This window comes from Bos indicus x Bos taurus, chromosome 8 (assembly GCF_003369695.1).
Source record: "Bos indicus x Bos taurus breed Angus x Brahman F1 hybrid chromosome 8, Bos_hybrid_MaternalHap_v2.0, whole genome shotgun sequence".
Classification (NCBI taxonomy): Eukaryota; Metazoa; Chordata; class Mammalia; order Artiodactyla; family Bovidae; genus Bos; species Bos indicus x Bos taurus.
In genome coordinates, this window is record NC_040083.1 from 47,460,652 (window position 1) to 47,487,457 (window position 26,806).

General features: G+C 37.6%; 1 protein-coding gene across 6 annotated transcripts in view; it reads right to left on the bottom strand.

Moving 5' to 3' along the window:
* TRPM3 (transient receptor potential cation channel subfamily M member 3) overlaps positions 1-26,806 on the bottom strand; it is a 1,070,052-nt gene that overhangs the window by 951,126 nt on the left and 92,120 nt on the right. For 4 of the 6 annotated variants that reach the window (XM_027549451.1, XM_027549449.1, XM_027549447.1 and 1 more), the window contains exon 1: positions 7,451-7,758. The exons of 1 other annotated variant lie outside the window; for it this stretch is intronic. In XM_027549451.1, the coding sequence (XP_027405252.1) occupies positions 7,451-7,633 (183 nt within the window). In that variant the 5' untranslated portion in view covers positions 7,634-7,758. Of the gene's footprint in view, positions 1-7,450; positions 7,759-26,806 lie in introns of those variants that run through there. One more of the 6 variants, XM_027549457.1, reaches the window with a different exon arrangement.

Consider the following 26,806-nt stretch of genomic DNA (forward strand, 5'->3'; position numbering starts at 1 on the left):
TATATGTGAATGATTTTTGTAATATTTTCTATTTTTGCATATTTGGGACATCTTCAATTTTAAATAAAAATAAATACAATAATTACTCTTTCTTTATTAAAAAAAACAAAGAACAGTGAATCTTAAACAATGGGAAAGGAAGAAGGAATCCTCCTAATAGAACTGGGGAGAAGAGAGGCACAGAAATATAATTCACCTAAAGCCACACAGGTAATAACTGACAGAGGCCAGGGTTACAATCTAGATCTATCTGCTTCCAAAGCCACCTTACTGTTCTCTAAAATCCTTTCAGATTGTCCACAGAACTTTACAAGTAGAGATGCTGCTAAGTCACTTCAGTCGTGTCCGACTCTGTGCGACCCCACAGACAGCAGCCCACCAGGCTCCCCTGTCTCTGGGATTCTCCAGGCAAGAACGCTGGAGTGGGTTGCCATTTCCTTCTCCAAAGTAGAGATGAACTGCATTCAAATTGAGCCTGTTGGGAACACTTAGTCAAAAGAGTTGTCCTTCCTAATTTCACCATGATAAAGCTCATTCCCAAGGAAGACCTAGAAAAATCAACAAAATATAGCTGATTATTACTATGAATGTGTTCTGTTTTGTGTGACTATTTTATGGTTGAAGTTCTGATGTTCTACAGAGGTATTTTAAGTAAATATGCAACCCCATGACACTGTATGCAGGGACTAGTAGCTTGTCATGTCAACTCAAGATAACCATCCCAGGTGGGGGCAAACTGAAGCAGTGATTCCCACCCTGTTGAGATCTGAGGAATTTCCCACATCTCTTGAGGTACTTGGTGAGATCAAAGTATTGAGGTTTTAATATTTTGTTGTTTAGTCGCTCAGCCGTGTCCAACTCTTTGCTACCCCATGGACTGCAGCACACCAGCTTGCCAGGCTTCCTTGTCCCTCACCATTAATATTTAGAAATATCAAAAATACAAAGTAACATTTTAGCAATCCATGAATTATTAAATAAACAATAGTTTCCCAAAACTACATATATTTGCATGATAATTTTGAATTATCCATTAACTTAAGAGACTAAATATGTGCTAAGTGAAACCTGAGAAAGAATCAACAGTTGGGTCTAAGTTCCACCAGTCAGGCCCCTAAGAGGAAAAGGGGAAAGCCAGGATTAACCCTGAGGGAAAATAGATCTTCAACCCTTCCATTAAAAATATCCCAACTCCTCCAAATCCATGGACCAGTTTCATTTCTATTCTTTCTTCCTGCTTATTTAAACCCTCTTTTTCTAATAGGTTCTTCACCCAGAAAATCAAGTACTAAAATTTCTCCCATCTTGAAAAAAAAAAAAAGAAATAAAAATTGCCTATATTTCTCTTTTCTTTCATAGCTAAGAACCTAAAGTCTACCTCACATTAATTTAAAAGTACCATTTTGTTCCTAATTGGCCAATTTATTCATTGAACAAATATTTAAGTGAAGGAAATCAGTCCTAGGTGTTCATTGCAAAGACTGATGTTGAAGCTGAAACTCCAATATTTTGGCCACCTGATGTGAAGAAGTGACTCATGTGAAAAGACCCTGATGTTGGGAAAGATTGAAGGCAGGAGGAGAAGGGTATGACAGAAGATGAGATGGTTAGATGGCATCACCAATTCAATGGACGTGAGTTTGGGTAAACTCCAGGACTTGGTGATGGACAGGGAGGCCTGGTGTGCTGCGGTTCATGGGGTTGCAAAGAATCAGACACGACTGAGCGACTGAACTGAACTGAATTATACACCAGGCACTGTTCAAGGCATCTGGATAAATCAATAAACAAAACAAAGGTCCCCACCTTTGCTCACAGTCCAGCTGAAGGCAGGCAATAGATAGTAAATTTTGTGATGTGCTTAGAAGTGTGCCTGGCACATACTGAGTGCTACATACATGCTTGGCCTTGTTGTTGTCATCACGGTTACTTCTCTGTCTCATCTGTGATGCCTTCCATTGACTGCATTCAGGCATCAACTCTTAAGAGTCTGTTAAAATGACTAAGAAAGGATTTACTGCTTTCTCTTCAAATTGCCAAACCTAACAACTCTTTTTCTTCCTAATATTTTGAGAATCAGGCACCAAGTCTAGGAAGCTTCTTAGCTAAATTTTCCATCATCATTCATTAAGAGGTACTGACTACTTGAGTCTTTGCTCTGTTGTATTCTGACCATGAAGCTAGACTGTGTTTAACCCTGTCTTACTGCTTTGCATATCTCTGTCTTGTGTTGAACCATTAGGTCTGTTGAGGAAGTTTCCCAGTACCTACCACAGTGCCTTATACTTCCTAAGTACTCAATGAATGTTAGAGGAATAAAGGTTTCTTTAAACACTGTTCATCATAAGCCTTTCATATTTGCTCTACCAGCACCATACCCCCTTTTGTATTTGCCAATGAAAGAAACAAAAAGTAAAGTCAATGTACAGACCAGCACAGCAGGCCAGAACAAATGAATATGTTTTGCTGCTATTTATAAATGGGTTTTAATGATTTAATTCTTTTTCAAGATCTCAATAAATAATGGTAGAATAAATTGTTATAATATACTTGGGAATAACTGAAAAAATGTTTAAAACCATCTCTCTACAAAACCATCATCTCTACAAGGGATATTCTTCCTCTTCAGAACTTAAAATATTTTAATTACTCACTTGGCACCTAATACCATGGCCCTCAACTTAAAGATGAACTAAATTTTAATTCACTGTGATTGATAAGAAAAAGCTTGTTAGTTGTTGTATTACTTACTAGAAAAAGAATCCAGAAATTCTTAAACAAAATAGATGGTTATCAGAAAATGGCTTTTTTCCCATCAAAAAATCACAACAAGAAAATATAGCCATATTCCTAAGTGATGCAACATTGTCTCTTTAAAAAAAAAAAAAATACAAGGCATAAAAGGCAGTAGACAAAAATCAACTTGTCAAGAAATGGTTTATCCAGTAATGGACTAGCACTACAGGGGATCTGTTCTTTCACCAGAGAGTCCTTTGTGTAACAAGAATAAACTATTAAGGGTTTAATGACACTGCAGTACCATATTAGACTCTGAAAAAGGAAGCGAGGACTCTTTTCACCAAGTTGCTATTATTTCTACCACAGCCACCATGGGATCTACCGTCCACACAATCCTCAAATGGGCAATTGGTTGGGAAATGAGTTTTTCTGACTTTAGCCCTGTCTTTGACTCAGCTTTTTCTTGTTTATTTTAAGATCATGAAGAACCCAGCTTTTGGCAGGAACAACTGGAAGTCACTTGCCCCAAAAGGGACAAGTCAGCCTCAGAAACAGAATCAAGTTTGTTTATGGAATACCCACTGCACACACAGCATCATCTCAAACAGCTATGGGAAGAGGGAATTTGGCATCAGCTGAACCAAACTTGTCTACTTTGCAGGACTGCTGTTTCTATAGACTCACTGCTGCTTCTATACACCCTTAGTTGCCCTCTTGTCTCCACAAAGTGTGATCTTCTGTGGTAGGCACCTGCTGATGAGGGTAATTATAGCATTAGTGGAAGGAAGCATGACATCTAAGGTTGAAAAACAACTCTAATTACAACTCCATCATTTGACTCCCTCAGAACTGCTGTTTCTTTTCCTTTTGCACAGAGGTTACTCAGAGATTAAATTAAATCTGATTCTATTTGAAAACAAACCATTATACAGTTGTGTAAATGGGCTAGAGGAGGAAATCGCCTTTCAAAATTAAAAATACTATAAGCATTGGTGAACATCTGATATTTGTAACACTAGATGGCACTTGCTGACTCAACTTTCAAGAGATTTGTATGTATTTCTGAGTGGATGGAATTAAAACAAATAATAGAACAAGGAGAAATGTGAAATCCAGGTCCTATAGAATGGAGACAAAGAAGTTTTAAATTACTTTTATACTCATTAACCAATTTAACAGAAAGTGAAAATGATAGTCATGTCTGACTCTTTGCAAGCCCATGGACTGTAGCTCCTCTGTTCATGGAATTCTTCAGGCAAGATTACTAGAGTGGGTTGCTATTTCCTTCTCCAGGGGATGTTCCCAACCCAGGGATCAAACCCAGGTCTCCTGCATTGCAGGCAGATTCTTTACCATCTGAGCCAACAGGGAAGCCCAATTTAACAGAGACATTATATAAAACATTAATATCCAGAAACTTAATTTTATATCAAAAATTCAAATACATAATTTTCATATTAATTTAACTGTAAAACTGATATAAAATTCCTTTGAATTCACACACAAAAAAACAGTATTTTTAAATTTAAAAATAACCTATGAAATTCCAAGGAATGAATATAATTAAATTGTACTTCACCCTATCAGAATTTTGCAACTTGGGGTGAATTTGAGTATTGTAGATTACTAGATTTAAGCTTGAACTGTCAACCATGAAGTCTAAAAATAAGGAAGGAGGAGCTTCTTGAATTAGAAAACTGAAAGGAAAAAAAAAATCTTTTGAAATCAGCAAGGATTGATTTTTCAGACACACCCAGGGCTGTGGCCCAGAAATTGAAAATATGGCTTTTAATGCCACCGTTAGGACTCAGAACAGCTGCCTGTCCCTCCAGCTGTTGCACAGGGGCGGTGCTGCTTCTGCAGGATAGAACCAAACTCCAGAGAGCTGGATGGCAAACGCAGTCCTAACATGGGCCTGCCACACTCCACTAAGACCATCAAGAGACCATTTTCTGAATACCACAGGGATTGCCAGAAATATGACTTTTTGAGTTCTAATAGTGGCATTAAGTCATGAGACCAGTCCAACCTCTAAGATATTTCTAAGAAAACTCCAATATACTCAATGATAAGTAGTTGGGAAATCTAATTACCCAGGTTGATTCAAACACACCTCCTCTATACTTCACACACAAAATCACGACTCAGATCACAGAAGAAAAGTACTCCTGGATAACCAAGAAAAGGCAGACCTCTTATTGCTGAAGAAAATCTCCCCCATTATCCATGATGTAGTTCTGCTTTGTTCTTAGTGAAAATGAAAAATAACGCAATCATTCCCACTGGGACAGAGTCATAGGCTGTATCATACCCTGGGAATAACTTCAACTAGAAGTGATTTCAAGACTCTAACTAAAACAAAGAGTAACAAAGGCCACATTAATAAAACTCTATAATCATCTTCTATTCTTAAAAGAAAGAAGACAGAAAGATGCAGGAAAGCTTTCATGTTTCATTATTAACTAAAAATTTCCCACATTTATCTATTTTGTCTTCAAAGGAAAGAGTAAAATCCTCATGTGATGTTTATCAGGATGGATGCCACAATATTTCTGAGTACAACACAAAGTGAATAAGATCCAAAGCCACATCACAGAATTCTTATTTAGTCATAAGAATAAACAAAAAGCAGTATTAATCATATTAATTGCTTTAATTTCTTCCTAACCTCTATAATTTAAGCTATTTTTACATGAAATTCAGTGAAAGTTGAAAATAGCACCACTTCGCTTTAAGAGGGAGAAAAAAAATCTTATTTAAAGATTAAAAACTTTTATAAGCATATATGTTACAAACATTATTATTGTTTCCTTCCTGTTTGCAAAAATAAGTTGAATGTCTTATTTACAAATGAAGCAAAAAGTCTTTGTTATTAATTAATGGAATCAAACCTTGGTTAAAAACCGTCAACCCAGCTCCAAGATTTATAAAACCTCATTATATTTGTTTTTAAAATTCTAATAATTAAAGTCATGGCTAGATGCACTTAGATTTTTAGAAAATCAATACCAAACTTGCCATGATATGCGAGAATAAGTACAGGCTTTTCCCTTGATTTGTAACTGAATTACTAATGTTTCAATTAACAAGTACTACAGAGAAATACAGCACCATCATCACCCTTAGTAAACAGCAGAACATGGTTACTTTTCCAGATGTCATCTTGTTGTCATGGTATCTACTATGTCCTCTTTCTCTCACATTTTTATTCTAGCTAACAGACTCACAAGCTATTTAATCTGACTTATAGTTTTATGAAGATTTTGTTTGTTCGTAATATAGACTCTGCACACACCTGTTGAACAGAATCAAAGAATCAGCACAAGAAGTTACTTATATTGATAGTCAGACTTTCTATTAAAAGGGGAACAAAGTTAATTCTTAGATCACATAATTGATAGAAACCAGAAGTCATGAATTTTATATGTTCTACATAATTTATTTCATAAAAATCCTATCTTTAGAATATTTTCCTTTTTAAAATATCTTCAAGTCTACATTTCTAGAAAAACAGTATTTCAATGGTTGAAATTATTGCATTTTAAGTGTCTATATCTATTTTAAATTAAAAACTTACCCTAAAGTATAATATTTCAAATATTTAATAACATTTTCTGCTAGTAGTTTTGAGAAGAAGCAAACAATAAACACAAATACCAAATACTATATGCATTTATATTTTACTCTATTGAAGGAGTATTTTAGACAGCTTTTTAGGGATTAATTTTTGTCCTGCAATGACGACACTTTGAAAACAAAACAGGCTAATATTATCCATGCTAAACAATGCTTAGGTACTGTCCTTTTTCAAAAAATGAATTCAATTTCTCTTCACTATACAATCTCTGCTGTCAACTCCTCTGGATGTAAAACATAAGTACACACACACTGATGTTCTCAGTGGTGTTTTAGAAGTTAAAGTGGTGAGCCCTTCTTCCCTAGGAGCAACAGGAGGGCTCTGCACTCTCTTCTAGAACAGAGTTCTCTCCCTTTAGGCTGAAGGAAAACAATATTTAAAATACTAAAAATGCAAACACAGCTTTTTTTTATCAACTGTACTTCTCTACACACATATGAGGACTGTATTAATTTCACCTGAGTGCTTTTATTGCACTAATTAGACACTGAAGAGGGGCTGACACATGGGGAAACTGTTTTCCGAACGTTGTACATGTTAACAGTAGGATTATAAGCACCTGGGATATTCTTGCTATTCTCTGCATGCAAATGACTCTACAAACAATTAAATGCATCCATTAACATAGTGGGGTTGTGGGATGGAAAAGAGCAAGTGTTAAGAGTAAAAATATGACATGTCCTTCCTATTCCGCTCTCATTCAGCGGATGCCTAGTACCTTTGAATACTCTGCACAGGCAGACCCCTCGGGACGTCTGCCAGTAACAATACACTCGACAACATCTCCCACGCTCTGTTAATTGCAAAACTCTCATGATCTGACAGTGAGCCCTCGCCTCTCGAACATGTTTTCATGTTTGCAGAGACACCAGAGACGTCAGGAGACCCTCCCCAAGCTGAGGAAAGGAAAGTCGTTCCTTCTTGCCCCTCCTCACAGCCCCCAACACTTGCATTAGAAGCAGCTCCACAAGTTCCCTGGCTTGAGCCTCTAAGGAGGCAAGTTCAGCACCATGGAAAGGGCTCGAGTCGCCTCAAGCAGTGGAAGACACCAGGGGCTCTCCCCAAGCCACTCACCGGCGTCTGCTGCGACGGGAGTCCCGAGCGCTTGGTGGATCCCTGCTTGGAACTTAACCTTTTCCACGACTCGGCAAACCTGCCCCGGCTGGCGCTCCGACTGCGCCTGCGGCTCTCCGCGCTGTCCTCGCGGTCCGAGCAGCCCCGCTCCATTTCGGTCGCATCTCTCCACTTCTTCCCCATATTAAGTTCGCCTCGCTCCGCCGGGCAACACCCCAGCGCCGAGAGCTCTAGCAGGCTCCTCTCGCCACTGGGTCTCACTCCCGCCTGCGTGTAGCTCACTGTTGGCGCCGCCTTTGCCTCCGCCGGCTCCTGCCACAGCCCTGCGCTCGTTTACCGCCGCCGCCGCCGCCGCAACCACCAGGCTGCGCTTGCGCCCGCGATTGGCCAAACTGTGGGACTGCGAGCGCCACCTGCGCCAAAGACAGCTTCCTTTTGCGCCCCCAAATTGCTCTCCACCCGCAGCCGCCGCCTTCCCTGGGGGGAGGAAGGAGATGCACGACTCACCCCTGGGGCTACTGATACTGGGGGGTAGCTATTTCCAGTAACCCCACCCCGCCTAGTCCCCCAGGCCTGGAGATCAACCTCACCCCACCCCGAGCTGCAGGTGCAACCTAGGTTACCCACACTGGGTGGATGGAGGCTCTAGTTGGTCTGGAGAAAGACTGGAAGCGTAAAACTTTGTCCTCCTTTCTTTTCCCTTTCTTCCTTTTCTCCTCTTTGCAGCAAGTGTCTCCCAAATATCCTTGGGAAAAGTAGGGCTTCATCTCCTTGTCAGACTCCACGCTAATTTCTTCTCACGCTTGGTCAAACTAACCCACTTGTTCCCAAACTTGGCTGCACATTGGAGTTACCTAAGGAAAAAAAAATTAACTCTGATATTCCTCAGAGTTTAATTTAATTGCCCTGACTGTGGCCTGGGAATCAGGATAGTTAAAATTTCCCTGGGTGATTCTTGCTGTTTTAACTGCAATTAAAAGCCTTCAAGGACAGGGCAGAAGAGGAACTTTGGGGAGGAAAGGAAGGTGATATTTCTTAAATCAACTCACTTTTCTCTCCAGGTTGGAATGCATATTCAATTTACCCTTTCTTTCCTGGGGCAAGGGTGGCACAGTCCTTAAGTAGTGAAGATGATATGTGAGCTCCTGCTTGTGGTATATTCTTTTGACACCTCCACCTCAGCCTCTGTTCACGGATTGCCTTCTGCTCATTAGAAGGAAAGCCCACAGTCTCTCATCAGCTTTGTGTTAGTTATTTTACCAGACTGAGCTGTGCTCCTATTCAGAAATGTCCTTGATCAGATGAGAGAAGGCCGTTGGGGGCATTGCAAATTTACCAAAGCTGAAACAATGACCTTGCTCATTATTAAAGAGAAGGAGGCCTAAACTTGCTCTTAGTTGAAAAGGGCTGTCTGGTTGTTTGACTGTTGCAACGGCAACAGATGTATTTTCATTTCGTTCTGAAATCGAGCATTATCCCTCCTATTTGAATAATTCCAGGTCCTCCTGGGAGAAAACTGTGAAAAGGGAATAAGAGGGAAGGAGAGTGAGAAATGCTGTGGGGAAACTGGTATTGTGATACCAGTTTTGAAAATCATAATTTGATTCGTCAGTGGTCACTCTGATTAAGCAGAAGTTTTGGAAGTGGCTCGTTCACAAGAATAGAACACAGAGCCCTAAAATCCCACAGCCGTGCACCTGTGAGTAATGCTACATTAATATTAATCTTGTCATTTTAAGCAAAGGGACTCACAAAGCATACTTCCTCCTTTTTTAAACAACCCTCTGTGTCCAGAAATCACACACCCATATTAAACAAAATGAGACTCTAAACAATGTTTGCAACACACAATGGCATTTAATGAGAAAACCACAGGCTCCATTCTGTATTTTCACACTTCCTATCTAGGTTCATGGATTTGAAATTATTAGTGACATTTCATGGAAATAATTCATCCAAGATTCCTCCCCCTGACAAAAACAAAAGGATTATTCATAGTTTACAAATTAGGTATGAGAACTAAATATCAATTAGAGAGTAAAATAAAAGCCAGAAAATTATGATAAAGTAAATATTTATCTTTTCCCTTAGTTGTCAACAAAGGGGAACAGAAATGAGAATTCCCTAGAAGATGAAAAGCCTGTGGTTAACCTGGATGACTTGAAAGTTCATTCTTTAGGTATAATGATAACATCCCTGAAAAGGAGCTACAAGGGGCCTTTCCAGATATATTAAAGCACTTAATCCAAGGATGCTCACCTCACTGAGCTGCAAGCCCCTGGCTCACCTGCATCTGCCTATTAAGGGGAAAATAACCTTGATACCAATGGTATCTGTCATGAATGATGGTACCAGCACATACATGAGCACTCAGAACAACTGACGAGTTTTCTAGACACACTTAGAAAAATTTAATGATGAGTTGTGATTACATATGTCTTTTTTTTTCTTTTTCTTTCTTTCTTTTTTTTTTTTTGCTGTTCGGTCTAAAAATGAGCTTTCAATTGCCCTCATCTTAGAGAAACATTTTTAAAGCCTTGTTTGAAGACCATCTCTGCATTTCTATTTTGCACTTGACAAGGATCATAAATGTCTGGGAACTTTACAAGAGGCTAAATTAGACATGATTATGGTCAAGCAGAAAATTGACTCTTTCTTCTTCTGATGTTCATTTATCTTTTTTCAAATTTCCTAATGCCAGTAACTAGAAAAGTAGACTGAATGCCTATCATATCTCTCACAAAGTTATCAGAGAAAAGCAGCATGAAATCTAAGAACATGTTTAAAATCAACAACATTGAGATTCTGGGATTAGGGTTAAAAAACATTTCCAGAGTGCCTTAACTTTCCTGGAGGAGTCAAGGCAGTTACAAAGGTGGATGTTAATACATTAAAAAGGCAAATGGGAATTATGATATAAACCTTTTTTTCTCCATTGTTTCTAGGCATTAAAGAATGTAAATATTAATAAAGTAAGATTAAGGCAAAATTACTTATATTGTCAAATAACATTTTCTACATAAAATAAAACAAATTTATGTATAAATCAATCAAAATATAACACTGTGAAATGTTCTGGAACGTGAACTTTAAGTAGGATTCAAAAAAATGTTTTCAAGACAATAGTAGATGCCAACAGTCCTCTGTTAGTCTTAGGTTCTCTATGATCTTACATAGTCCTACTAGCCTGTTGACTCTATTATGAGTCTATAATCAGAAGAAACTCTCTCCATATCCTGTTTGCTCTGGGTCACATGGCCATGCACTGTATTGCACAAGAATGAATAGTAAATATTTTTTCCTTTGGTTATTTTTAGTATGTGTAAACAGACAGGCATGCCCTGGGACTAACTAGATCAAGCTAAGTGTGAGAGGGGAGATTAAACATAGAGAAAGTGATGAAAACTACAAAGCTATGCTTGATTCACAAGTTTTCCTCACAAAATAAGAGAATATGAACCATATTTCATCAATTTTAACACCTTCAATTTTTTACATTTTTAACCTCTCTGAAATCAGGATGCTTTTTATAATAGATGGTATCTCAGATTCAGTATGGAGAAGGCAATGGCACCCCACTTCAGCACTCTTGCCTGGAAAATCCCATGGATGGAGGAGCCTGGTAGACTGTAGTCCATGGGGTTGCTAAGAGTCGGACACGACTGAGTGACTTCACTTTCACTTTTCACTTTCATGCATTGGAGAAGGAAATGGCAACCCACTCCAGTGTTCTTGCCTGGAGAATCCCAAGGACGGGGGAGCCTGGTGGGCTTCCGTCTCTGGGGTCACACAGAGTCGGACACGACTGAAGCAACTTAGCAGCAGCAGCAGATTCAGTATAATACATTCTATTGAATCATAGAGGCTCAGAATGAAATAGACACTTAGAGGTCTAACCTTAGAAACCCAACAAGCTATCATTCACCCTCTGTGTAAACATTCAGTCTGTAGCATTAGATATCTTCTTTACTACAAGCAGGACATTTCCTTACTAAACAATTTTAAGCATTAGGAAGCTCATCCTTATAAACTAAGCTGAAACCCATACCTCTACCTTTATTCCAAATTCTAGAGTCACTACAATGTAACATATGTTCTCTTCCTCATGATAGTCACCAAGTTCTTGAAGATGGCCTTAACAAGCCCCCTAATGTTTATCTTCTCTTAAGCTAAACAATGTCTGATTCCTTTCATCATGCCCTCACATACATGGAGGTGCAAAGTCAGAACTGACATTCTAGCAGACTAAAAAATTTGAAAATGGTGAGTGGGAAATAAATTTGGGGCCAACTGCTTTGTGAATTCACTAAAAACTTAATCACTATGACTAGACTCATAGCAAAGCGGGCTATGTCAATGCCCATGAAGCAGGAGATACAATGTGTTTAGTGATGATTAGCTTCCTTTCAGTAGATGAGAGCTAATTCTCACAAAAGCCAAAAAAAATGTGATAACTGACACAATTATTCCTGCAACTCAAGCAAAAAAAATCTCCCAAAGCCCAATGACTGTTAATAAAGACAAGGAGCAGTAAGGTTACCCTGGTCCTAGAAGTTTGCCATCTAAGTGGATGAAATTCTCTGGAGATCCCACAGAACTGAAAACATCGATATGAAACAATGAAAACAATACCATATCTTTCCTGATATTGATATGAAAACAATGTGATATCTTTCCTGAAACACCTGCTGACACAGTGAGAACACACCCCATCAAGTCCTCCCTAAAGAAGTCACTTAAGATTGGAGAACCTGTGTTATCTATACTGTTTCTTTTCTTCTTTCTTCCTTCCTTCTTTTCCTTCCTTCCTCTCTCCCTTCTTTCCTTTATTCTTTCTCCCCTCTCTCTCCCACTCTTACCACCCTCCCTTCCTTCCTTCCTATTTTTAGTTTTTCTGTAGACCATACTCTCAGCATAGAACAAACAAATCCTTCCAACTGCACGGGCTTTCTACTCTTTAAACACATTATGACTTGGGAAGAATTTTTAGTATAAACCCTCTATTTTTCATTCATGTATTTGCATAAATTTATATATATATATAAACAATTTTGCCTCTTTCTATATACATAGCTTTCTAAAATTTTATTTTAAAATTAAGAGATCATGACTAAAGTTGTATAAGAAGTATAAAAATAAATTAATAGAATTGAAAATAATTTAACAAGTAAAACTGGGATAAAAGGGAGAGAGAATGGAAAATGGAAGAAAGAACAGAAAAGGAAGGGTCATGTACGTGAACTAAATTCTTACCTATTGTAAAATAATATCTAAATTTTTGAAGTATTAATATAACACTTCCATCAGACTGGCCAAAATTCTGTAGACAGAAAATTCAAGCAAATGAAAAATACCAAGGGTTGGCAAGAATGTGTGTAGAGCAATTGGAACACTCACACTGCTGGTGGGAGTATACTGGTACAACCATTTTGAAAAACTATTTCACACTGTTTACTAAAGCTGATGGTATGCATAGCATGACCCTGCAATTCTACTCCAAGGTATATAGCCAACAAAAACGGGTGCGTGCAATCAATAAAAAACTGAAAAAATATTTACAGCAGCACTGTTTGTGAAAATCCAAAACTAGAAACTACCTACATGCCCATCAGCATAAATATGGATATGTAAATTATCAGAGAAGGCAATGGCACCCCACTCCAGTACTCTTGCCTGGAAAATCCCATGGACGGAGGAGCCTGGTAGGCTGCAATCCATGGGGTTGCTAAGAGTCAGGCACGACTCAGCAGCAGCAGCAAGTTATGGAATAGTATACAGCAACCAGGAGGAATGACCACTGTTACATGCAAAACTATGGATGAAGCAATATGATTGATGTAGTGTAGACAACTATAAAAATAAGAAGAATAAAGTAGAAAGAATACAAAAGTTCACTTACACCAAATTGCTCTATAGTTATCATTAAGATCTCTCTCTCTTTTAAAGAAATAGGAATTAACTGGAAATTAGATCCTACAGGATGGATGTGGTCTATGTAAAAAGGTAAATGAGAGGTAACATACTTTCTGACTAGTAGAGATACTAGTCATACTCAATGACTAGTAACATACTCCAAGAAAAGACTTTATCCTTACATCAAATACATCAAATACAAATATAATCTACTTTAAGCTAAAATAAGTTGTTTAAGCTTAACTGACTTTTCAACTGATAGAAGGTTCTGTTATCCCCAGGAGGAACTGATCTTGTTAACAGTCAAAGAAACTGGTTCCTACTCGTGTACAAGGGATACATGTCTTCTCAAACTGCTTTTCCCTCATCACAGATACCTGAAACTTTCACTACTTTTGCTTCTTTAAAAAAGCCACTCCTTCCTTGATGAGTAATCCTTAAAATTTTATCACTCATAATCACCTTTTAAAGTCAAGATTTTTTTAGGTGTGTAGCAAGAACTCCAAGGGAGAGGGATAGACAACACAGATGTGGCAAGGTGAGGTGCAGAATGCAGCACCTGGAGGTTTCTAATGGCAACCCACTCCAGTACTCTTGCCTGGAAAATTCCATAGATGGAGGAACCTCGTAGGTTACAGTCCATGGGATCGCAAAGAGTCAGACACGACTGAGCAACTTTACTTACTTTACTTTCTGATTTAGAACATTAGAACAGAAGGCAATCATTTCTGCTAAAGTCCAATTATTTCTTTGTCCAGTATAAAGAATAGGAAAACATCAACGGTCTTCTTCAAAACAAACAGGGTCTAATCACTAGGGGAAGTCTTTACTTTTTCTTTCTTAATTTTAAGAAAGTGTGAATTTCTCACAGCACCACACAGTCAAGAAAAATATCCAGTAGTGTCCTAAACAGTTAGGTCCAGCACTTAAGACACATTTAGTTTCCTAAATATAAGTGCATTAAATGGCTTTATGAAACTGAAATTTTAAAGTGTCCATTTGAATATTTTTGTGCAATTTTGTCCTCTTCTACATAAGGACAAATAGTAATGTTGTTTGCTTCGATACAAAACAAAGTGAAAAGAGAACATATAAGTTACCAAGCAAAATTACCATATTTCTTAAAGTCACAATTTCTGTTCACACTGGAAAAGATCTATTTAGTGTGATTTTTTTAATCTAAGTGTATTAACTGGAATCCTACTAAGCATTTTTCACCACTCAAAACAACAAATTCGTGCATTTCCCCCTCCAAAGTACAAAGGTGAATGAATTGAAAGCAATTAGTTAAATAAGAAACAGCACCTTAATTACCTTTTCATCTTTGATATATTGCAAAGTTCATTTCCTCCAACTCATGCAAAATCATTTTGGCGGCTTGAGAAGAGGCTGAATGCAGAAGCTCAATGAACTAAAACTCTCAAATAATTCACATTCTCTTTTGACTTCCACAAAAGAAACAAAGTCAACAAGATGCTACAAAATGAGACAAGCTATTGTCATTAACATGATACATTCCATTGCAAATTATCTGTGCCTGGTGAATGCAGTCTTGAGACATTCAGTAGAAATTCCAATGCCTACTATAGCACTTGAGATTAAAAGATGGTTTGTATTAAATAGGATTAAAGGAAATATACGTACCAAATTATGTAGAGTTATGCTAATCATTTAGCTGAAAAGAAAGCTGATCCGATTGGCTGAAAAGTTATGAACTATGTTGTAACAAGGAAAGAAGCTATATGTCCAGTTTACTGGCATGGAAATAAAACTCATCAGTATAGAAACTACAATAAGATATAAAGCAATGCCAAGCTAGTTACAATAAAAACTTAACCAAAATGGTAATGCAAATGGGAAAGTCATAGTCCTCTAATCTCTTCTTTTTTATAGGACTTTATTGACAAATGTTTCTTTTACCTAAAGGTGAAAATTTAAGTGATTTTTAAGATCTCTAACAACATTTTGCCCTAGTATTCATTGACTGGTTAGTTAGCTTTATTTCTTACTTTCTATCAGTATTTTTCAGGCTTCCCTGATACCTCAGTTGGTAAAGAATCTGCATGCAATACAGGAGACCCCGGTTCAATTTCTGGGTCAGGAAGATCCCCTGGAGAAGGGATAGGTTACCCACTCCAGGATTCTGGCCTGGAGAATTCCATGAACTATACAGTTTATGGGGTCTCAAAGAGTCGGACATGACTGAGCGACTTTCACTTTCACCAGTATTTTTCAACCAGACCTAACATGGAACTGTGGCAAACAAATGAAGTGCTCCTATTTATTATTTCCATCATATTAACTGAAAAAGATTCTGTTGGCTGCTACAAATCATTCACCTGTGTGAACAACTCTGCAAGTTGGTTGAAAGTTTCTAGCCAGATCTGCAACAGTGATATGGTTTGGCCAGCTGGGTTTCAGATCTAAAAATTTCTGAGAATATTTTTAAAAAATGTTCTCAGAATTCTAACTTCTTGACCATACCTATGATGCAAAGAAATAGAGGAAAACAACAGAATGGGAAAGACTAGGGATCTCTTCAAGAAAATTAGAGATACCAAAGGAACATTTCATGCAAAGATGAGCTCAATAAAGGACAAAAATGGTATGGACCTAACAGAAGAAGAAGATATTAAGAAGAGATGGCAAGAATACACAGAAGAACTGTACCAAAAAGATCTTCATGACCCAGATAATCACGATGGTGTGATCACTGACCTAGAGCCAGACATCCTGGAATGTGAAGTCAAGTGGGCCCTAGAAAGCATCACTACAAACAAAGCTGCTGGAGGTGATGGAATTCCAGTTGAGCTATTTCAAATCCTGAAAGATGATGCTGTGAAAGTGCTGCACTCAATATGCCAGTAAATTTGGAAAACTCAGCAGTGGCCAGAGGACTGGAAAAGGTCAGTTTTCATTCCAATCCCAAAGAAAGGCAATGCCAAAGAATGCTCAAACTACTGCACAATTGCACTCATCTCACACACTAGTAAAGTAATGCTCAAAATTCTCCAAGCCAGGCTTCAGCAATATGTGAACTGTGAACTTCCTGATGTTCAAGCTGGTTTTAGAAAAGGCAGAGGAACCAGAGATCAAATTGCCAACATCCGCTGGATCATAGAAAAAGCAAGAGAGTTCCAGAAAAACATCTATTTCTGCTTTATTGACTATGCCAAAGCCTTTGACTGTGTGGATCACAATAAACTGTGGGAAATTCTGAAAGAGATGGGAATACCAGACCACCTGATCTGCCTCTTGAGAAATCTGTATGCAGGTCAGGAAGCAACAGTTAGAACTGGACATGGAACAACAGACTGGTTCCAAATAGGAAAAGGAGTTCGTCAAGGCTGTATATTGTCACCCTGTTTATTTAACTTATATGCAGATTACATCATGAGAAACACTGGACTGGAAGAAACACAAGCTGGAATCAAGATTGCCGGGAGAAATATCAATAACCTCAGATATGCAGATGCCACCACCCTTATGGCAGAAAGTGAAGAGGAACTAAAAAGCCTTTTGATGAAAGTGAAAGAGGAGAGTGAAAAAGTTTGCTTAAAGCTCAACATTCAGAAAACGAAAATCATGGCATCCGGTCCCATCACTTCATGGGAAATAGATGGGGAAACAGTGGAAACAGTGTCAGACTTTATTTTTGGGGGCTCCAAAATCACTGCAGATGGTGACTGCAGCCATGAAATTAAAAGACGCTTACTCCTTGGAAGCAAAGTTATGACCAACCTAGATAGCATATTCAAAAGCAGCGACATTACTTTGCCAACAAAGGTCCATCTAGTCGAGGCTATGGTTTTTCCAGTGGTCATGTATGGATGTGAGAGTTGGACTGTGAAGAAGGCTGAGCACCGAAGAATTGATGCTTTTGAACTGAGGTGTTGGAGAAGACTCGAGAGTCCCTTGGGTGGCAAGGAGATCCAACCAGTCTGTTCTGAAGGAGATCAGCCCTGGGATTTCTTTGGAAGGAATGATGCTAACGCTGAAACTCCAGTACTTTGGCCACCTCACGCGAAGAGTTGATTCATTGGAAAAGACTCTGATGCTGGGAGGGATTGGGGGCTGGAGGAGAAGGGGATGACAGAGAATGAGATGGCTGGATGGCATCACTGACTCTATGGACGTGAGTCTCAGTGAACTCCGGGAGTTGGTGATGGACAGGGAGGCCTGGCATGCTGCGATTCATGGGGTCGCAAAGAGTTGGACACAACTGAGCGACTGATCTGATGATGAAACAACTTGAAGGTAATGGGTAACATGAAAATTCTATGTATTTGTCATGATCACATTCTTTCCAAATTACTTTATGAGGTAAAGTAAACATACTGGTTAAGATCGCAGCAGTAATTTTAGTTCCAAGTGTCATAATTTATTCAGAATATTCAAGAGTATCCCTGAAAGTTCAAATATGTTGAAAATAATACAAAGGAGAAAGAAAAACAATTAAAGTACAAAAGGAAAAGCAGAATATGAGAAACTAAAAACTAATAACAATGGTATTAACATGGTTAACATTAGTTAAGCACTTACTATGTACCAGGCTTCATTCCTCTTTGTGGATTAATTTGTTTAATTCTCACAGTGACTCCATTTTACAGATGAGGAAACTGAGGCAAAAGAGGCTAAATAAATTGCTTAAAGTTATATGACTAGAGAGTGGCAGTCCCTAGACTTGAACCCAGGGAGTCTGGCTCCAAAGACCATGCCCCTTTCCACTGTGTCACTATAGGGAAGAAATAATTATAGCAGTCTGATAGGGACTGTGTAAGACTGACCAAAGGTGCCAAGCACTGTGCTAAGTGTCTTGAATGAGATCACTAATCCTAGTAACTCTAGTAAGTAGGAAATATTATTCTCATTTTGCAAGTGAGAAAAACAGAGACTTACACAGAACAAGAATAACATGGTCCAAATTATTCAATTTTTAAGTGGCAGCATTTGAGATTAACCTCCAGTTAGCCTGATCTCTTCATAGTAACAGTAATAATCAGAATAATAAACAATAATATTTATGGAGTATTTCATATGCAACCAGGCCCAGTGCAAAGCACAGCTGAGCACACACCTATTCCAATTCATCCTCTCCTCTGTATTAAAGAATATGAAATTGCTGTCTGGAGAGCCTCAGCAACCTTCCCAAAACACACAGGTAGTAATTGGTGGTGTCCCAATTACAATTCTGATGTGTCTGACTCTCAAGTCTGGGGATGTAACCATTACACTTTATTTTAGTGTATTCAACCATTTTTACCACAATACTGCTAAACTAGTTTAACATTTAAAGCATAACTGTTGCTATTAAAATAATGGATTGTCATAGTTGGTTCGGGAATTAAAGTCAGGGGGAATGGTTATGAGGTTGTCTGTTTTCTTGGGGATTCTCTCAGTCAATATTGTTTCTCTCACAGGGGAGCTGAGAGAATTCTGTGAATTAATATGAGTAAACCATTTTGCTCACATTCTTAATTCTCTTCCCTTCCCTGTAAGAGAAAATGCTCTTTAATAGTAACTGAAAAATTATTTATTTTTTTCTGTAGCTCTGGATAAGTAGGGCTGTACACTCTAGGTCAGCCCTATTTATTAGATATATAATTCAAATTTCACATGTAATATTAAATATTTTACTATTCACAGATGAAATTAATTTGTTATTTAAGCCAACATATCCAAAATATTTTCTAACATGTAATCAAGGCTTCCCCTGTGACTCAGAGGTAAAGAATCTGCCTGCAATGCAGAAGCCACAGGAGACGCAGGTTTGATCTCTGAGTCAGGAAGATCCCCTGGAGGACATGACAACCCACTCTAGTATTCTTGCCTGGAGAATCCCATGGACAGAGGAGCCTGGTGGGCTATAGTCCACAGAGTCACAAAGAGTCAGACATGACTGAAGCGACTTAGCATGCATGCATGCAACATGTAATCAATATAAAAATTAATGAGATATTTTACATTTTCTTGTATTAAGCCTTTGAAATGCAGTATGTACTTTACATCATAACTCAATTCAGATTAGCCATATTTCAAGTACTCAATAGCCATATATAGCTAGTAGTTACCTTACTGGACAACTGTTTTAGAAATATACAACACCATAAAATACCACCTCAGCAACAGTGACTGACTTCAAAAAAACACCAAATAAAAACATCCAAGTACAGTTTTCAAGCATGATAGTTGGGGGGTAGGGGTAGCGGGTGAGTTAATAATTTAGAAACCTTCAGGAAGCTATACGTCCTCTTCCCTGAAGAGAAGCATGGCTATATGTACTCCCAGATGTTTGCACACAATTTAAGGAGGTCCATGACCCCATGCTAAATAATCTGCTTTAAGAGATTTATCTGAGAGGTGATTCAAGACAACCATTTCTAGAGACTGAGGAAGAAGGAATTTGCCTACAACCTAGGGGATGACTCCCGGCTTTGCACAATGTAATTTGAGAAAAGTAAAGCAGTTGCAGTCTTCAGCTCTAGGAGTTCATTCACATACCAGTTGGCAGACCTAAAGGATTCTCACAGTAAATGCCTACAGGTGTCATGGAGACAGAAATTACAAGGAGGCCCATGAGAACCGGGGACTTTTTATCTAATATTTCACATTAAGTCAAGTGAAACAATAATATGATTCCACTCTTCTTAATTTCCTAAGAATTTATCACCATATCATGAAAAACTTTGTTCTATTTTATTAATCTTTTTTATTCAGTACACAAGGACCTAGGTTTGAGGTTAAACCTTAAGCATTCCAAATTCTCCCAAAAGGTCAGAAGGATTCATTAATGGCCTGAACTTATTTAATTAGGCATCTAAATGATCAACTCCGTGAACATTCTATGTAAGAAAAAGTTACAGAATTTGACTTTTACTTTGGGCTCCTGCTCTCATTCTTCCTTGTCGTTTATAACATCACTGAACTCATCCATTTTTGGAATGAAATAACTCAAAATTCAAAATATTCTGAATCCTTATTTTATGCTTCTGCTTATCTTTTTAAAAATATAGGTACACAGTGTTATTTGATGCTGTTTTTCAAACTAGCTACAAATATTCTTATTCTTTCTCAGTAGCATCTCCCTCCATCAATTTCTTAATAATTTGACAGAATGAATGATTATATCTAAGTGTAGAGGCACTATTGAGACTTTCACTGTTCACAAAGGACTTTGTAGCAACTGTAGCAATGCATTTTTCAGTGACTAAATGAGCATTAACTCAGGCACAATGTTTACTACCTTGGAGAAAAAAAAAGTATTTAAGCCTCCCAGCCCATTCCTTTATATTTTTATTACACCTGTGATTTTGTGTCAGAGAGATATTTCCTTTTCCATTTTTAACATTTGTAAATAGCCCCAAAACTAGTTTCTGACTTTCTTTTTAAAAATTATAAAATTTCTTTTTGAAAGCCTATCATTTCCTTTACTATTTCCCTTATTTTTTCTAAGTATATTTCATTCCTTTCACCCTAGGAAATCCTCTGCCTATAGGTGTTTACAGCTGAACCTTTATGTACAACTCTTAAAAACAGGAAGAACGTCTTCAGCAGAGGAAAGATTCTTTACTGTTAGAAAGAATCACGTGTGTGTGTGTATTCATGTCCCAACCCTAAAAGCAGGCAATGCATGATACATACCATTCAAAATCAGATATCACACCCGACCCACTTTCAACCCATCTCTCCTCTTGTAAAGGCTTATAATGTTTTGAGACCAACAATGAGCTTTGAAACCGGATTAGAACAATCCATGGGGAAACCAGAACCAAAGAAGCTTCTGAAATTCCTGACTCTTCAGGTATATTCTAGAGTTTTATCAGAATAGATCCATCACCCCCTCTGAACTGATAGGAAGTTGTGAGACCCTTAAGTTCTGCTTTTCCTTGCTGTCTGGCCTCTCACACTTGGGGATGCTCTAGAATTTCCCTGTCTTTGGAGAAAGTGGTAACTTGAGAGTTACAGGTGGTGACAGATTATAAGAGGCTGGCAAACTCTTCCCTGAGTATTCCTGGCTCCATGATCCCATGATACAAATCCTGGTCTTGTTACCCAATGCTGTTCTCTGGATGATAAAATAATGTTCACTTCTCACAGCAGACATGCCATATGGTACTCATTACCTCTTCTCTCCTGAACAAAATGCCTGGAATTATAAAGCTTTTTTTTTTCTTCAAGCTATAAAAGATGATAGAGGGTAGTTTGTACATTTACTTAAAAAAAAATCATAGCAATCTCTGTTGAAAATTGTATATTTATAATCATCCCTTAAATGTAGAAAGTTTGTGAGGAAAACTCCTACCATGAGAATAGCATTAAGTAAACTGGCACTGCAGGAGTTTTTCTTTGTAAGTTTACCTTTCGTGAACAACAAAAGTTTCCTAGGTGATCTTTCCCTTGACTATCAAATTCTTTTATCAGGAAAAATATGCCTTTACTTGTAGCTAGGGGCTTCCCTGGTGGTTCAGACAGTAAAGAATCTGCCTGCAATGCAGGAGACTGGAGTTCGATCCCTGGGTCAGGAAGATCCATTGGAGAAGGGAATGGCTACCCACTTCAGTATTCTTGCCTGGAAAATCCAGTGGACAGGGAAGCCTGGCAGGCTACAGTCCATGGGGTCACAAAGTGTCGGACACGACTGAGCAACTAACATGCACACGCTTGTAGCTAAATCTTAGACTCAAGAGAGGCCAAGACAAGTTTGGCCTAAACAAAGATTAGTTTCATCTTTGAAAGGGTAATGCTTTATGGAAAATAAAAGATTTAGCCTAAAGAGAAAGATTTGGGGATCAGAGAGGTCTGAGTTCATACTCCAGCCTTGATTTATGCAATTTGAAGCAAGAATCTTATTTATTATTTGACCCACAGTGTCCTTAGAGCAGAGCGTGGTGTAATATAGGCCTAATAATACCTACCCAGCAGGAATGTTGTAGCAATTACAAAACACAGAGTACCCTGCCTAGCGTGTTAAAAAGTAGCTAAATGACCTATCATTATTCTTCAATTTTATAATACTTAGATAGAGAACACACTCAATCATTTCATTGACATTATTCTCTTTTCCATAAATAAACTCTTTTCCCCTTAAAAATATTTCCTTTATTTTGGCAAGAAATATACCTGTTTTTTATTTGTGACCTAAAAAAACCCCATATAATTGGAATACATAAGATCTAAAGCCTCTTTTTCTAAGTTAATAACTCAAAATACAATAGAAATCACAAGCACTTGATAGTCACAACACTGCTCTCTGCACCTTGCATCTAAAGTGGGTTTTGCAACTTTATCCTCCTTAGAGGAGGATAAAATGTTGACATAAAATGACATAAGCCCAAGAGAGCTACTGCAACATTGAGCATCAGGAAATTTCAAGTAGGGATCTGGCAAAATCACTCCTTCTGTCACATTTGTCAGGCTCTTTCTCTGGCTTGCAGGTCCAAACATGCAGGCCCTGAGGGTTGCTCCACAATGCATATGTGTAGATAGAAAAATAAGTGCTCTAATTCCTCACTGGAATGACCCAAGCTCTACCCATTAGGACCTGCAGTTTCCTGCTTCAGGAAAGAGGAAAATAGGATGGAATCACAATGATAGTGTTAAGATACAACTGTGCATAGTTCCTATGGTTATCAACTCACTCACTTTTTATTTTTCATACTAAACCTCACTCTTTGGGACGTGTTATCTTTGCTAAGTTTTATGCAAAATTGTCAGATTTTAGTATTCCATGGCAATTATTTTCTTCAGCAGAGATTCCTGAACCGAGCTGATTCTGTGTAGCCATTTCACTTTAACAACTTGGCCCTTAAGGATGGGTTTGTGCTATACTGAACACAGGAGAAGCTCCATGTAAACTAAGGGACAACACAAAACAATAACAATTCTGACTTTCTCTAATAAAGATAATAACCTTGTACAAGTAAAAATTGTTTCTTAACATACCTCTAGCCAAGGAGACCCTTCTCTCAGCGAAATATGTAACAAGTAATAAACTAATGTTTATTTGTGATTTACTGTGGATTAGGACTCTTTAATGACTATAATATATAAATAATATTTAATAAAGTTAATTACAACAGAGCAGTTATTATGTGCCAGACATTGTTCCAAATGTTACCTCTATTAGCTTGTTAAGCAGGAGAGGTTAAGTAACTTGCCCTTGATCATATATCAAATAAATGACAGAGCTAGGATTCAAACCCTAAGCAGTCTGATTCCAGAAGCTCTGTTTTAAGCCATCATCCTACATTTCCTTACTATATAATGATTACCTGCTTCTTACTGTTTCAAAGTGGTAGTTAGGAATTTACATCTTAGAGATTAAGAAATAAGTAGCAAAGGAATGCATGTACAACTAGTGAAATGGTCTTCTGATGTTAACATCTTATGCTACTGTATAATATCAAGATCAAAAAGTTGACATTGGTTCAATTCATACCATTTCACCAGATGCATGTTGATGTATGGCAAAACCAATACAATATTGTAAAGTAAAAAATAATAACAATAATAAAAAAATAAAATAAAAAAATAAAAATCTATAACCATTTCTAAACAAAAAGTTTTAAAAATCCTTCTGTCAAAACAACTGAACCTACATTTTGTGAAAAAATGTTTTATTCTTTTAACATAAATATCCTCAATAATTGAAAAATACCTTATTGATGCCAACTTCAATACCAAAAAAATAAAATTGTTAAACATACCCAGTATGTAAGGCATACTCCTGAAAATAAACACTGAGCTTACTATTTCTTTTGGAAATACAACGGGTTGTGGGGTTGGGGTGGGAATCTTTCTTATTAAAAGTATCTTTTAAAGCTCTATTCTTGCCAGTATATATTACTCATACTTAAGTTTTATTTTAATAAAAATAACTTTTATGTTATGTGATGAATGGAAAAGTCATAGCTAACTTTTTGTACCCCAAAATTTGAGTTATTCATCACATTCATTAATGCTATCACTGATAAAGTTATCATTAGAACAAACTAGAGGAAATATGACAAATACACATTTTAAAATGTTTGGCACTTGTATATTGCTTCCCTTTTTACTTACATAATCAATTTCACATTCTCCCAAATAGCCCTGTGAGAGCTGAAAGGCAAACGGTAGAAACAGATATAAATATACATATTTAAACTGCTTTACAGCAAATGCTGGCAATGTATTTAACGGAAAAAAGCCACCCAGTTCTTGATTTCTCATTTCTAGTAAAATAATGGTGATGGTGCTAGGGGTTGTGAATGATAATGTTAATAATACATTTATTTGTATAAGGTTCTACTACTTTAGGAGAAGGCAATGGCAACCCACTCCAGTACTCTTGCCTGGAAAATCCCATGGACGGAGGAGCCTGGTAGGCTGCAGTCCATGGGTTGCTGGGAGTCGAACACGACTGAGCAACTTCACTTTCACTTTTCACTTTCACGCATTGGAGAAGAAAATGGCAACCCACTCCAGTGTTCTTGCCTGGAGAATCCCAGGGATGGGGGAGCCTGGTGGGCTGCCGTTTATGGGGTCGCACAGAGTCAGACACAACTGAAGCGACTTAGCAGCAGCAGCAGCTACTACTTTACCTGCTGTTTGGTCTTGGCCTAATCCAAAATGACATCATTAAGCATTTCAGTGCTTCGGGAAGCACTTCCCACCAGCTGGATTTCTAGCCAAACTTTTCAGCTAACAACTGAATACTACATAAGGTCTGTCACCCAGCCACCCCCATCACTGCTCCCCAGGGTTGATGGGGAACAGGCCATGAGTCATGGAGGCAGTTGGTGGGGAGGTGGCAGCTCTACCCACCAATGATTATTTTTTAAAATAACTGAGGGCTCTTATTATACTTCAGCCCACGATTTCCTTACCACAATCTACCACAATCAAGCCAATGTGCACATCATTAGTTTTTATTTTTTTTCAAGTTTTAAATTAGTTTTAGCTGGATTTTTGTTTTCAGCATTCTGATATCAAAGTAGAGGCAAAGGGAGAATGTGCAGGATAATTGGCCCAAGTTCCTTATCTCTCTAGCAAATGCCAAGACTCCTGAATTGTACTATTTTCTGTGCTTCTTGATTCTGAAACAGATCATTATACTCTGCTAGATAAAGATGTAGTACAACAAATATTGCTTTTATGCTGGATAGGTTAAGGTCCAAGATCTAACTATAAACACCCTCAGTTTGCCCTTGACAAATAGAAACATAAAAACTTGAATTCCTTTCCTAAGTCATCCTTTTGAGTTTGGGGACGTGCACTAGGTATCTTGTGTATATATTCAAGGAGTTCTTGATAGATAAACCACTCAATCTGGTTATGACAGGCAATTCTTATCACCATTCCAGTTTTATTTACTTATTAAAAATAATGCAATGCAAATCCATTAAACTTAATATTTTTTTAATCTTCATGCCTACTTGCTCCACCTCAGAAATATCAATCTTCCAATTCACTTAAAGATGCAGAAATCCAGAAAGCACTTGTCATTCATCATATCAAGTGGATATTTATTGAATATAATTAAATTTAAAGGTTATTATTATATTTCTCATATAGTCTATCTTCATATAAGGGAATAATAACTAACTTAAACTTTGTATCTTTTTGTGAAGGAAGGGCTGCTTATTTTTAAGTGGAATTATTTTTCATTTCAATCCTTCCCACTATCTTAATCATCGCTTTTATTTTTCCTTTTTGTCAGCAAGAGATCCCACCTTCTGTCTTGTTTAACTATAATTAGCCTCTCTGTTTGTTGAGGTTATTGTAGTTAATATTTCTAGTTTAATCTCCTGTAATGGTCTAAAACTACTAAAAATAAAGTTTAAAAATATGTGATACAACATCTCTTATTCTTTTGTTCTCTCAAATATATTGTTTAATAGTCTAATCTTCAAATTTACTCTACTTTGTACATCAGATCAGATCAGATCAGATCAGTTGCTTAGTCGTGTCTGACTCTTTGCGACTCCATGAATTGCAGCATGCCAGGCCTCCCTGTCCATCACCAACCCCCGGAGTTCACTGAGACTCACGTCCATCGAGTCAGTGATGCCATCCAAGTTGTACCTAGCAGATACATGCTTATTTTTTAAAAGTCTTTTAACTGAAAAAAAAATTACAAAGGATGCTAGTAAACATCAAAGACATACTCATGTGGGAAACAAAGTCACAAAACAGGAGATGCATCCTGACATTGGAGAAGGATAGATGAAGGGACAGTTCTTGAAACAGAACACAAGCAACTATTTTTATTATCCATGTTAAAATGAAGGTGTCAGAAGTCAGCAGGTATGAACTCAGAAGACACTGAGATAAAAAAAAAATAAGAGAAATTAATTGTGAGAAGATAATATACTATATGGGAAGTATGAGGACTACCATTAGCCTGGCTAAGGAATAAGTGACATTTACCTTTTATTTCTCCCCTTCTGTCTTCTATTAAGC